Consider the following 14093-nt stretch of genomic DNA (forward strand, 5'->3'; position numbering starts at 1 on the left):
TTTGACAGAGAGAGAGCGCACATGCAAAGGCAGGGGGAGCAGCAGAAGGAGAGGGAGAGGCAGGCTCCCCGCTGAGCAGGAGCCTGTGTGGGGCTCGATCCCAGGACCCTGGGACCATGACCTGAGCTGAAGGCAGATGCTTAACTGACTGAGTCACCCAGGCGCCCCAAGGGTCCAACTCTTGATCTCAGCTTAGGTCTTGATCTCAAGGTCATGAGTTCAAGCCCCACGTTGGGAAAAAGAGGTGCTAGAACATGAAAGTGAGCTGCTTTGAGAAGTATAAAGCTTCCTGAGACTCCAAATATTGAACCATTGGTTCCTACATAATAATCATGGCTGATAATCAATACATCCTGTGTGCAAGGCGCAAAGCACTTGAAAGAATGATTTAATTCTTCTAATATACCCACAAAGCAGGTTCTCTTACCACCTATAGTTTATGGGTGAGCAAACTGCGGGGTTGGCAACTTGCCCAAGGCCACTCACACTGAGGGGCAGAACCACTTTATTCTAGGCATCTGGCTACAGAGACCGGGCGCCTGACCTCTAACCTAGATGCCTCGACGAAAGGAATCTTACAAACCACCCCATCCGGTGGTTTTCTAACTGTGCTCTTCGGTCTAAGCGGGTCCATTGGGCCCAAGATGGGGGGGCGGTGGAAGGTGCCCTGGCAGCAGCGGTGGTAAGGGTGGGCACAACCAGAACAGCTGCAAGTCTGTCTGCTTCTGTGCTGGCTTCTGAGGGGGAGGGTCCTCTCCAAGAAAGGACTCCATGACCTTAAAGAGACTGCAAACCACTTCTCCAGACCCACTCCTTCCTTGTAAAGAGGACACCAACATCCATGGGGCTTCAGGGCCTCTTCCAGGGTCAGCAGGGGCAGGGCCAGTGCTGGAGCTGCGCTTGGACTCTGGTAGTCCTGGGGCACCCTCCACAACACCAGGCAGCCTCGACTGCCTCAGCACAGGCCACAGGCGTGGGCATCAGGGACCACAGAGCCCTGCCCTGGGCCAGGGGTCAGGTGAAGGGACCTCTAAGGCCCCCTTTCAACCCTGAGAGTTCAAGCTATACAAGTTCATGACTGAAATCTATATCAACTTTCCAAATTCAGTAATCAAAAGAACAGTTCCTATTAGGATATCTGAGTGCTCACAAATTTATTTAAAAATGAGCGTGCTGCTCTCTACTTTTTCCTCATTAAGGCGTCTCTGAGGGGAGGGAAAAGAGTTGGCTCTGCTTCTGGTTACGGGAAAGCTGCACCCATGAAGGAACCACCTGAGAGTCGTGGGCCCCGCTGTGGAGCAGACCCACACTGACCAAGTGCCTAACGGGCGCCTGGGCCTGCGGGCAACACTCTCCGCCTCGGCTTGCCATCCTCACAACCACCCACCGAGGCCGGCTCTAGCTTCCTCATTTATAGATGAGGACGGACGTCAGGAGAGGTAAATACACAGATTCCTGACGGCGGTTTCATGCCGTGTCCACGCCTCTCCCCGCTTTCACTGTCCGATGGCCCCCGAATGCCTGGTTCATGCACAATGCGGTCATTTACAGGAGCTGCTTACTGCTGATTCCCGTCCCTACACAGGTATCATTAAATATCTGTCATGATCTGTGGCCTCATTTTGTTATAATCACCTTCATGGGTGCTTCATTTTCTTGAGCAGCTGCTGAGGTAGGTAGCTGCTTACCCAGAACCTCTACAAATGAAGAGATTCTGCTGTAGTCTTCAGCAACAACCCTGTTTTGCTGGGGTTGTTGGGGAGCCACTCTCTTCTCCTCCCTGCGTGTCATCTCTGTCTTCTGTAGGGCTGAGGCACTGTCTCGCACACAGACACAGTATCTGTCCTGAACTGAACAAACTTCATCACCTAGAGATGGAGCCTCAAAACCCACCAAGTCCTCACTTTAGCCTGAGAGCTGAGAGATTTATTTCTATAACAATTTATTTTTCTTTAGTTATTTAAAAAATAGAGTGCTCGCTTCGGTAGCACATATACTAAAAAAAATACATGTTACTTACCTGAGGATACAGAGAGAAGGAATCTGATAACCTAAAAGACGTGGGGTCTTCTTTGTTATACTGTCCAAACTTCTGACACTGTTGAAAGAAAAGCAAAAAAGAAAAAAGTCAAGTCAGTGTCACCTGGAAAACTCCTTGCAGTAGGAGAGCTACATTCCAGTCTCAACTCTGACTGATTGAGGGTCCCAGACCAACGCTTCTCCAACATAGCCAGGCAGACCCATCACCCAGGGCACTGCTAAACACAGATTCTGATTCCGCAGATCTGGAGAGATCCTGCATTTCTACCCAGCTCCCAGGAGATGCTGCCGGAGGACTGCTCTGACCAGTCAGTGGCTCAAGGAGCTGTCTTAGGCGCCTCTTCCATAGGAGTGTTCCATAGGAAAAGCTCCTAAGTCTACAATACTACAGCTCAATTTTCTTCCTTTTTTCAAAGACAAGTTTCCAAACAACATTTTCTCTTCCGCTTTTATTTCCTCTTTGTTTCACACATCTCCTCTGGCCACTAGAGAACTGGACCCTCCGCCACTGAAAGAAAGCCCGTCTCTGACAGTTGCCCTCTCTTACCAAGTCCGATGACCTGGTACGGCTCTCACCTTCCTGGACTCCCCAGCACCACAGGTCAAGTGGCTCCCCCAAAGTCTGTGAAATTCTCCTCCTATTTCCCCTTTCCAACGGATCCTTCCTTCTCTGTCTTGAGATGCCCTTCATCTCCCTATGCCCTAACAATGGGTTCCTTGGAGGCTAGGTCTTGGCCCCCTGCTCCCATCCTCACTGCTTCAGCTACAAGTAACAGGAAAGCCAGACTGATGTCAACCATATCCAGCCCCCCACCCCGCCCCTGTCCAGTGCTGCCTCTAACCTGAGCTCCTGTAGGGACTTCCACCCAACTACAGGATAGCTTCCCTCGGACGTACTTTCACAAGTTCATGAGTAAAGTAAGTTGAACTATTTATCACATTAAAGAAAAATTACGCCTCTCTCCACCCTTTCCCATCTTCCAGCTCTTTTACCTCTCCAACATCCTTGCAGTCACCCACACTCAAAACTTAAGTCAATGGTAATTTTTTGGTTTTTGATTCCACCTATGAATAAGCTTTATCAACTCTTCTTTCAGCATACATCCTGATTCCAAACTTTCCCTCCCCTTCGACTGTCCTACCACCACCCTGGTATCAGCTCTCGAGCCTCTAGAATCCTTCACTGGTCTCCCCTATCAGTAGCCTTTCACCCTCTAGTCTATCTCATTTGGTAATGGTAAATGTAAACACAAGCATCATGCTGATGGCATGCCCCTGCATAAGAATCACACCTAAGCAGTGACTTAACTTTATTTTTTTTAAAGATTTTATTTATTTATTAGAGAGAGAGAGAGAGCATGAGAGGGGGGAGGGTCAGAGGGAGAAGCAGACTCCCCGCTGAGCGGGGAGTCCGATGTGGGACTCGATCCCGGGACTCCAGGATCATGACCTGAGCCAACGGCAGTCGCTTAACCAACTGAGCCACCCAGGCACCCAGCAGTGACTTAACTTTAAAATCAAGGCATTCCAAACAATTGCACTACTGGGTATTTACCCCAAAGATACAAATGTAGGGATCCGAAGGGGTACGTGCACCCCGATGTTTATAGCAGCAATGTCCACAATAGCCAAACTGTGGAAAGAGCCAAGATGTCCATCGACAGATGAATGGATAAAGAAGATGTGGTGTATATACACAATGGAATATTATGCAGCCATCAAAAGGAATGAGATCTTGCCATTTGCAACGACGTGGATGGAACTGGAGGGTGTTATGCTGAGTGAAATAAGTCAATCAGAGAAAGACATGTATCATATGACCTCACTGATATGAGGAGTTCTTAATCTCAGGAAACAAACTGAGGGTTGCTGGAGTGGTGGGGGGTGGGAGGGATGGGGTGGCTGGGTGATAGACATTGGGGAGGGTATGTCCTATGGTGAGCGCTGTGAATTGTGCAAGACTGTTGAATCACAGATCTGTACCTCTGAAACAAATAATGCAATATGTTAAGAAAAAAAGATAGCAGGAGGGGAAGAATGAAGGAGGGTAAATTGGAGGGGGAGACGAACCATGAGAGATGATGGACTCTGAAAAACAAACTGAGGGTTCTAGAGGGGAGGGGGGTGGGGGGATGGGCTAGCCTGGTGATGGGTATTAAAGAGGGCACGTTCTGCGTGGAGCACTGGGTATTATGCACAGGCAATGAATCATGGAACACTACATCCAAAACTAATGATGTAATGTATGGTGATTAACATAACAATAAAAAAATTTAAAGAAAAAAATAAAATCAAGGCATTCCAATAGAATTGTTGAATCACTATAGTGTACTTGAAGCTAAAATTACATTGTATGTTAACCATACTTCAATAATAAAAATTCATAAATAAAATGAAGCATTCTACAATTAAGCCACAACTTCACTGCTTCTCCCCACCAATCTGTGTTCCCATGGTCTCTTCAGGTGCCCAGCATAAGCTGAAATGCACAGCCATGTCCCACAAGCTTGTTCATGCTTTCCCTGTTTAAATGACTATGTGGTTTCTCTCTCCTGATTAGACCCAGAATCACACACATCTCTACACTCACTGGGCAATGGACCCCTGTTGCTAAAAAAAATCTCTTAAGACCTGGAAGGAAAATATAGAACCACAGACCCACAGGGACTCATCTAAATCCGCCCTTACTGAACACAGATTTACATCCTTCTCTAAAGGTCCTATGCATGTTGTTTCTTTCTAATGGTAATGTAAGCCCTCGAGGGGGGAAAATGCACGTGTAACGCTGTCTTACATCACTCCCGGGACGTCCAATGTTAGGCATAAGGTAAGCAACACAAAGTGCTTGTTGGCTGACTGTATGAAATGACAGGTGTATGTGCCAGAGTTCTCTCCTCAAATACATAGCAGAAATTATGACTGAAGCTGGTGCCACAGTTGCCAACTCACCAGTCGGATGAGCTGTCGGTCCAGCCACCGGAGCACATCGGGCCCCTCCTCTGACTCTGCGCGGAACACTCCCAGCCGAGCCATCAAGACTGCTGCGGCCTCCTGGTCAAATGCTGCTTCTATGTGCCTGAGCTGGCTCTGCGCATCTGCCCAACTGACAATTCCAGAATCAGTGCCACGGTTACATTCGGGAGAGACCAGAAAACCAGCTTTCCATTAAGATAAAGAAACCTAAGTCCTGCTCCTTCATCTAAGGCAACACAGATTCAAACTGCAGTTGTCAAGAAGGAATCACAGGAGTTTTACATACACTTTCATTTACCCTCATGTGATCTCTGAAGGCTTTAAGAACAAAGGAAAAATTACAGAGAACTTCCCAATGTTCTCCAAGATAGCACAAGAGTAGATACCCAAAAGGTACCCAAGTCTTCAGTTCCTTCCTCTAGGTCAATCTTTCAAAAATCTGTATGTTTACAGATTCACAAAATGACTTTCCACATCATATCCATGGTAGAAATAATAAGCACATATACAAAAATTTTCTAGACAGATAAAGACACTATGATCAAAACTGAAAGACAACAGACAGACCAGGAACAGATATGAACAATAATCATATCCAGAATACATAAAAAGTCCCTGCAAATCAATGAACAAGAAAAAGAAATAGGTTTTACAAAATGGGCAAAAGCTATCACAGAAGAAATATACACGGCCAATAAACATGAAAAGTGTTCAACCCATTAATAAACAGAAAAATACATATAAAAGTGGCAAACTGCTCTATATTGGCATGTTAAAGATCGATAATATTATTAATGAGACAATGGACACTCTCCTTACACTATTGGGGAGAATACAAATTCACTTCTTAGAAGAGTAGTTTCGTAGGAAACAAAATTCTACTTCTATGAAGCGGCAGGAAAGAAATACTCAATGCACACAAAGACCTAAACACATGAACACAGCACTGCTGGAAGGAAGGTAGGATGTGAAATTCCTTTAAGAGACGAGGGACGCGTCCCATCCAAACCATGCAATGCTGTGTGGCCACTACAGGGGAGGAGCAGCTGGTACATACTGACGTGGAAGATGTCCCTGACACACAGGGAGAAAAGCTTACAAACATGCCAACACAAGAAGCCATACATGCACGTTATGCACACTTATGGTACAGAACTCCATGGAAATAGGCCCATGAAGCTAAACACCCAGGTAGTAGTAGCATTTCACCTCTGGGGGCAGTGGGTAAAGAGACCCATTCTTTCTACATTTATGAGCTGTTTAAATCTTTTACAAGAAGGATGTATTTATGGGTTACTTACCTGATAATAACGAAATTAATATTTAACGAACTCATTCCTACCGAAAGAGGATTCTTCCGGGCAAGTGCCTGAAGGCCTAACTAGGCCAGCAAAGCCTCTTCCTCCTCCTCCTTCTCTGATCAAATTAGCCAGTCAGGATTGGTGAGAACCATTCAATGGAATTACAAAGATAAACTAACAGATGCTAAATTATCTCTTCAAAGGAAAAACATCCGGGGCTCAACAGGAAGGAAACCGGGACTGCTTACTTTCTGGCAATGGTGGTCACGCGGATGCGCCTCTGGGTGCTGGAGTGTTGATACTGCGTCACAAACTGGATGGCACCTCTGCCTCCTTGGGGGACCGGGGCGTTGTGCTGCAGGCAACAGGCCATACACTTGGTTACTGTTACAGGCACGACTCAAACACAAACGGTCACAGAGCCCATTGTGCTCTTCCTGAAACGACTGACACAGTGGTGACAGCGCGGTCCTTGATGAATTCTAAATGGTACACTTTAAATCTGGGCATTTCACTGTACATAACTTTTACCTCAAAAAAAAAAGGAACCATATTCAGATTAATACTAAATTTAAGTAAATGATATGCATGCTAAAGTGTTTAGAGATGAAAGACACTGATGAGTGTAATTTGTTTTAAAATGCATCAAAAATGGGGTGCCTGGGTGGCTCAGTCGTTAGGCGTCTACCTTCGGCTTGGGTGATGATCCCAGGGTCCTGGGATTGAGCCCCACATTGGGCTCCCTGCTCAGCGGGAGGCCTGCTTCTCCCTCTCCCACTCCCCCTGCTTGTGTTCCCTCTCTTGCTGTGTCTCTCTCTGTCAAATAAATAAAATCTTTAAATAATAAAATAAAATAAAATAAAATGCATCAAACATAAGGGGCACCTGGGTGGCTCAATCGGTTAAGCATCTGACTCCTGATTTCAGCTCAGGTCATGATCTCAGGGTCATGAGATCAAGCCCCATGTAGGGCTCTGCGCGGGGCATGGAGCCTGCTTGGGATTCTATCTCTCCCTTTCCCTCTGCCCCTCCCTCACACCCCCTCTCTCTTGGAAAAAAAAAAAACAGCAAAAAGATTTAATTGATGGATAAATAGATATGTGGCAAAGCAAATATAGTAAAATGTTAACTACAGAATCTGAGTGGTAGATGTACACGCACTCACTGTAAAATTCTTTTCACTTTTCTGTAAATTAGAATTTTTTAAAATAGAATACTGGGGAAAAAACTGACACACTCAAAAATTCACAAACATTATGATGGCTGGTAAAAGCCATTCCCTTTCTGATGAGCTTATCAGTCCAACAATTTAAGTTGTGAAAGCAATATGCTGTCTGACTCTGACCAAACCTTGAAAGGAAAAAAAAGATCATGCTGGACTGGTATCAGGCAAACACAAGCCTAAAGTAGCATCAGTACGCACAGAAAGAAGCCATAGGCCACGAGTCTGTAATAAATCAGAAAACACATGGGGCACCTAAGTGGCTCAGTCGTTACGTGTCTGCCTTCGGCTCAGGTCATGAACCCAGGGTCCTGGGATCGAGCCCCGAGTTGGGCTCCCTGCTCCACAGGAAGCCTGCTTCTCCCTCTCCTACTCCCCCTGCTTGTGTTCCCTCTCTCGCTGTCTCTCTCTGTCAAATAAATAAACAAAATCTTTTAAAAAATAACTAAATAAAATAAAATAAAATAAAAAATCAGAAAACACAGCACTGAGACATGAAGACTCATGAAGAAATCCAACTCACCTGATTGACTACTTCAAAGTAGATGCCAAGCGTAGATGTGGGATCCAGGCCACAGATTTTCCACTGACTCGTGCCACCAACACCAAGTTCCTAGGGGAGAGAAGAGGAATTAAAACAAAAAAACAAAAAAGCTATTCCTGTGGTTAACCACTGATGAAAAGTACTCTCTCTGAGAATGGTAGGCTACTTAGAAGATCTCATTCCAAATGAACATTTAAATTTAACTTAAAAAAGTACAATTACAAGCCAGAATAAAATTTAAGATGTATTACAGGACTCTAAAATTAAGCTTTCTTCTTTTTAGATTTATTTATTTATTTGAGAGAGAGTGCGTGCGAGTGAGTCGGGGGAGGGGCAGAGGGAGAGAGAGAATCTCAAGCAAAGTCCCCACCAAGCATGGAGCCTGACCCCTGAGATCATGACCTCAGCCGAAATCAAGAGTCAGTAGCTCAACCAACTGAGCCTCCCAGGCACCCCACCAACTCAATTTTTAATATATGAAACTTCTTCAGGTTTCCAATCCAGGGGCTCAGTGTATGCCATCACAAAATATGCCACTCTGACAAGGATTATTTTAAGCTGAAGGTAATTTAAAAACAGCAGACATAAGAAACCTAACTCCCTGCCCTCCTCCTACCAAGAAGGGCAGGATGGTTCTCAATCACCAAAGGCAACTCTAGATGCTTATCAGCCCAGAGATGGTACAAGAAAAATCTACACAACAAAGCTGCTAAGACCAACCCTTCTCTTCCATTAGCTCACGCATCTACCTGCTTTTCCACCACGTGCCACCCCTAGAAGCTCAAAGTGCCTTTCCTGTGTCTTGTCACTTTTCTACAGATTTACTGTTCTTTTGTTAAGATGCCACATAATCCCAACGTTCTAACCACCCCTCTTGAGTTACTCCTGAGTATGCACATGTTTATGCACAATGCATGAGTTAATTTTTTCTCTTGCGAAACCTGTCTTTTGTCAGTCTTCGTTTGCAGGGCCCGGCCAATGAAATCAAGATGGGTAGAGGAAAAAGAAAAATCTTCCTCTTCTGTAAGCACCAATGCCTGAGCACGCCACAAACCCTCCAGAGCCCCAGAAGTACATTTTCTCACCAACACACAAATTCCTTACGTAAATATTTACCCCACCTTTACCAGAGTAACTATGAAGATAAAATCAGGAAATCACCATTTAATAATCTCCAATGAAACAATGATTCAAACAAGGATAATCAATGGATGCTTAAACCATCAAGGTGAAAGCCTATTGGCAAACAAGAGATTCATATTTTGCTACGATCTCGTTCAACAGATTTCTTGCTAATGGCAAAAAGGAAACGTGCCCTTGTAACAGAAAGACAGGGGCAGTCATCACCTTCTCCACACAGTCTAACTCAGCACCACTAACACATGATCAGACAGAAGTGCACCTTGAAGAAACGTACAAGGTGTAAGATCACTCAGGCACTGTGGTGGACAAAAAGGTCTAACCCGAATCTAATTGCTAATCTAACTTTCACTTTACAGAAAACACAGGGAGGATAGAAACCAGCTCATCACCGCCGCAAGGAAACGATCAGATACACTGAGAATGTGTGATACTCTATTGCAGAAGGCACAGATGCTTGGCACAAATCACTGTCATCAAACAAAAAAGCAAAAAACCCTGCAGAACAGGAAGAGCATTCCAAATTTTAAAAGACTAAGGATATATAATGCTAGATGCAATACTAGTTAGAGGGTGGGAAAAACAGCTACAAAGGATATTTGGGGAGAAACCAGGGAAAGAATATGACTAGACACTGATGATATGAGCAAACTACTGTTTTCTAGGTTTGATATAATGTCACAGTAGGAGAACATCCTTAATTTTAGAAGATGCACACTGAAAGACTAAGTGTCGTGACCTCTGCAGCTTGTTGTTCCAAGGTTCTATGAAGTACAACAAAGTGAACATGGCAGACAGATAATGACCAGATAGACAAAGCAAATACTGCAAAGAAAGAGGACAGGCAGTATGACTAAATGTTAACAAGTGCAGACTCTAAATGGTGCATATACAGAACTTCTTACGCTCTTCTTTAAACTTCTCTGTACGCTGAATTGTATTTCCCCCCTTTGCATCCTCCAGGCCCCCTCCCAAAATCTCATGGCTGATCCCTACCAGATCTTCAAACAGCTAATTGGCTTGTACTGATTCATAAAATTACCTTCTTAGGCAGATTTTAAATGTATGGAACATATTTTGGAACAGGGCAGCCTTCTGAAGCCCCGCCAGGAATTAGGGGTACAAGTCCCTTAGTACACTAGGGTAATGGGTGACTCCTCAGATGGGCTTTGGGACAGCCACCTGCCTTGCCCAAGGGATTACAGGAATATTCTCTCAAATCACTTTGCCTCTGGCAACTTCAACAAAAGGTTAACCGAAGTAGTAACTAGGTGAATGTTCACTGCTGACGAAGACAAAGTGAGGATGTGAAAGATGAAATCTGGCCTAAGCCTCCATTGTGCCAGGGGCTCTTTTGGGGCTCTTCTGAGCATTTTACCTGAACTTACTCCTTTACTCTCCCAACAGTGAGGTACCATTACTATCCCCACTTCCCAGATAAAGATGCTGAATCCCAAAGTGAGTCAATACCTTGTAAGGGACACAAAATTGGCAGGGGTAGATCTGTGCCCTTGTATCCACGTCTGGCTCTACAGACCACTGTCTCGTTGAAGAGGACAACGAGGCAAGGACAAGATTGGGACAACCCCCGCCCAGAACCACCCTGGACAGGTCTCACTGGACCCAATGGCTTGTCTCCTGGCAGCTAAAGTATAAGCAGAGGAAGTGAGTCATCAGCAAAGCCACCTCACCACTTAGTGTAACTTAACTTCGTTCACATATTCTCAAAATCTGTTACCCAAAGAACATAGCTATCTGCATGTACAACAGTGTCATTTGTGCCCAACCAACTCAAAATGGTCTCTGAGAAGTGAGACAAAGGTATCATCTCGAAGGGCAACAAGCACAGAGGTTTATTCCTGAAGGCTCTTGCTGAATGCTTGCCTTGCTAAATAGAATCCATGTGGCTCACTGGCAGAGAAACCCAGACAAGGACAGTCGGGTCAGGGGAATCTGGGCTCTGGCTCCTCCCTATCAGCTCTGACCCAGAGAATAAGATATTAGACCCCTCTGAGCCTCTCCCTGACCCTCTGGATAGATCGATGGACAGACAGATATGACACCACCTCTCAGAGTTCTGGTCGTCAGTAAGAGCTGGCCCTTCTCCCCTCACCACAGACACATCCCAACAGGTGACATGATGTAAGATCACCCTGCTCTGACATTTCTAACGGGTTATAATGGGTTAAATCCTGGGGCACAGGAGGTGAGGATGATGGCGTTTTCCTTACGTTTTCTGACACACATGGTCCTTTCACATTCAGAGACACACAAGGACCAATGGCTCCTGCAACTTTCAGTTCCCGAGAGGTCTAAAATGGAAATACACAAGAATATAAAGTTAAAATTCACTGAAAACCACCTCTCACAGAAGACACAATTAAAATTTACAGGTAAAATATGGCAGCATCATCATTCCACCAAGAAGAAATCCTACATGGATCATGCTCTTAACAACTTTTCCATGACCATGATGATCTGATGCAAACTTTAACAAAATCTTCCTTTAAACTGCATTAACTTTGTTCCAAAAATGATGCAATACTTTCAACTCTCACTTTTGAAAATTTTTTTTAAACAAAGGATTTGCCTTACTTTTTTTTTTTTAAGTTTATTTAAGTAATCTCTACACCCAACGTGGAACTCAAAACTCACAACCCCGAGATTAAGAGTCTCATGCTCTTCTGACTGACCCAGCCAGGCACCCCCTCACCTTTGAAATAATTATACACTAGAAGATAACAATTCTACCAACTATACTACATTTTTTCCAATCCCATGTACTTAGTCGTAATTATTTATAATTTCTCATTGTGAATATACCGTTATGTTGCTTTAAAAATACTTAATTCATGAACTCCAACATAACAAGGCCAATATACTTAGATTTTAAAATCTCAATTCATTAAAGTCTATTCCTTTTCAACTTAAAAAAAAAACCTCAAACATTTGAGAAGATTGTTTAAAAGTTTAATCTAAATGACTTAATGATTGTCTCCAATTCTCAAAGTAATAATCCTAATCCCATTATGTAACAGCTCCTTCTAATGTTTTCTCAATGACTCAGAATCAAGTGTGCAGGGCTTTCAGTCCCTACAAGAAAAAACAAGACCCAAACTCTCACAGTGCTGCACCAATTTTCAAACACTCTGGCTAGTCTGCGGGCAGGTGCTAAATATAAACACGGTTCTATGAATATGGTGGCCCATACTAATGGCGGCAAGGGCACTCGACGCCATGTGGCTGCCTCTTTGCTCAGCCCACCACCAATTCTTAGGCCCGATGTCCTACAGTAGGACAGAGTAGAGCCTGCAGGGGAATCAGACAGCACTTTGTTTAGAATGTTAATTAATATACAGGTCATTTTCAAGAAGCAAAGGGACAGAATCAGTATCCCTTCTTCAACTATTTTGCTGAGAACCTTTTAATTTACCTTTAGATGCCTGTGTCCAGCAAGGTGAGTCTGACTACTAAGTCTGACTACTAAGTAAGAGCACTAATCTTCCATTAAAGTGTCAGAAAGCTATTATACCTTCACTTCCAAAGTAGCACCAAATGCCATGCGGAAATCTCCATTGAAATCTTTACTAAAAATTCTTTGGAACGTCTGCTTGAAGAGAGAAGTGTTGAAAGAGTCTCCCATCACCATGTGGCCTCTAGGAAAGAAAGAAGCAAGTGAACATTTAAGATGACCAAAAGCCATTTGGATGCTTCCCCAGTGTTCACAAACAGTAATTTAAAGAAGGAAAAAAAAACCCATATCCATGAAGATGCTACTAACTTAAATGGGAAACAGCAAGTTCAATGTGTACTTAAACAAAAGACACTATTTTCAGGACATCAAAGATAGGACTCCTTAGAACAGTTCTAAATCTTTACCACAGTGGTGGTTACACAAATCGATAGATGATACAGTCTCATATGATGCATACCTATATGTTAAAAAAATGAATGCCCGTACAAACTGGTGAAATCCAAGTAGGGTCTGTAATATAGTTCATCATGTCATACCAATGTCAGTTCCTGGTTGTGATGCTGCACTACATTTCTTGTAAGATGCTACCGCTGGGTGCTGCTACATGGAAGAGTATGGGCAGACCTCTCTGTACTATTTTTGCGATTTCTTGTGAATCCGTAATTATTTTAAAAAAAACAAAAACAAAAGAACCCTTCACTGATAAACCCACAGGTTTAATGGGTTGTATCTATTGAGAAAATGTGTCCAGCTCTCCTCACTCTTCTCTGGTAGGGGAAATACCCAAGCCTGCGGGAAATCCTTTTCAGGTTAATTCACTGCCTCAAAACACTGAATCTTTGTATGTGAATTATCTTTTCTAGTGTATGAATAACTATATTCATGCCTTTTTGAAGTTAGAGGAAAATACTGTTCAAAATTTCAGCAGTTCATATATTGGGGCAGATAAACACAGCATGATGCAAGTTATGCATCCAGCCATCGGTCATCAAACAGGATTTCATAACTAGGCAGAACACAGGATCATCTGGTCCAGCGATCTCAGAGTGCCTGACCCCTCCAGGGACAGAGATGGCTCTTTGGCCCTAAATGTCCACCCTTTCTGCCCTTCCTTAGTCAGGGGTTCCATGGTTCCCTGGAAAAAAAAGGCTACATTTCCCAGCCTGCCTTGCACGTAGCCATATAACTCAGTTTTGTTTGTTGGAAATGGCCTTTGTGATTTGTGGGGGTCATTCTCATGGGAAGGCGCTTGTCTTTGACTCTTCCTCCTTCCTGCTGCTCAAACACAGCAAGAGCCCAGTTACCATCCTGAACTGCAGGTAAAACGTAAAGGTGGTGAAGCAACACAGGAAGGACCTCAGCCCCAATGAAGATGAAACTAATATCCCAGCCCTGGCT

The 14093-nt window shown here is 44.1% G+C and overlaps 1 protein-coding gene across 2 annotated transcripts in view; it reads right to left on the reverse strand.

Moving 5' to 3' along the window:
* SEC23B (SEC23 homolog B, COPII component) overlaps window positions 1-14093 on the reverse strand; it is a 39443-nt gene that overhangs the window by 10916 nt on the left and 14434 nt on the right. For both annotated transcript variants that reach the window (XM_028112942.2, XM_028112943.2), the window contains exons 10-15: window positions 12753-12876; window positions 11452-11532; window positions 8060-8149; window positions 6563-6669; window positions 4990-5143; window positions 2021-2098 (exon numbers count right to left, since the gene is read on the reverse strand). In XM_028112942.2, the coding sequence (XP_027968743.1) occupies window positions 2021-2098; window positions 4990-5143; window positions 6563-6669; window positions 8060-8149; window positions 11452-11532; window positions 12753-12876 (634 nt within the window). The remainder of the gene's footprint in view (window positions 1-2020; window positions 2099-4989; window positions 5144-6562; window positions 6670-8059; window positions 8150-11451; window positions 11533-12752; window positions 12877-14093) is intronic.

Source organism: Eumetopias jubatus, unplaced genomic scaffold (genome assembly GCF_037043125.1).
Source record: "Eumetopias jubatus isolate StellerSeaLion01/CBP00866 unplaced genomic scaffold, mEumJub1_p1.0 scaffold_9, whole genome shotgun sequence".
NCBI classification, from domain to species: Eukaryota; Metazoa; Chordata; class Mammalia; order Carnivora; family Otariidae; genus Eumetopias; species Eumetopias jubatus.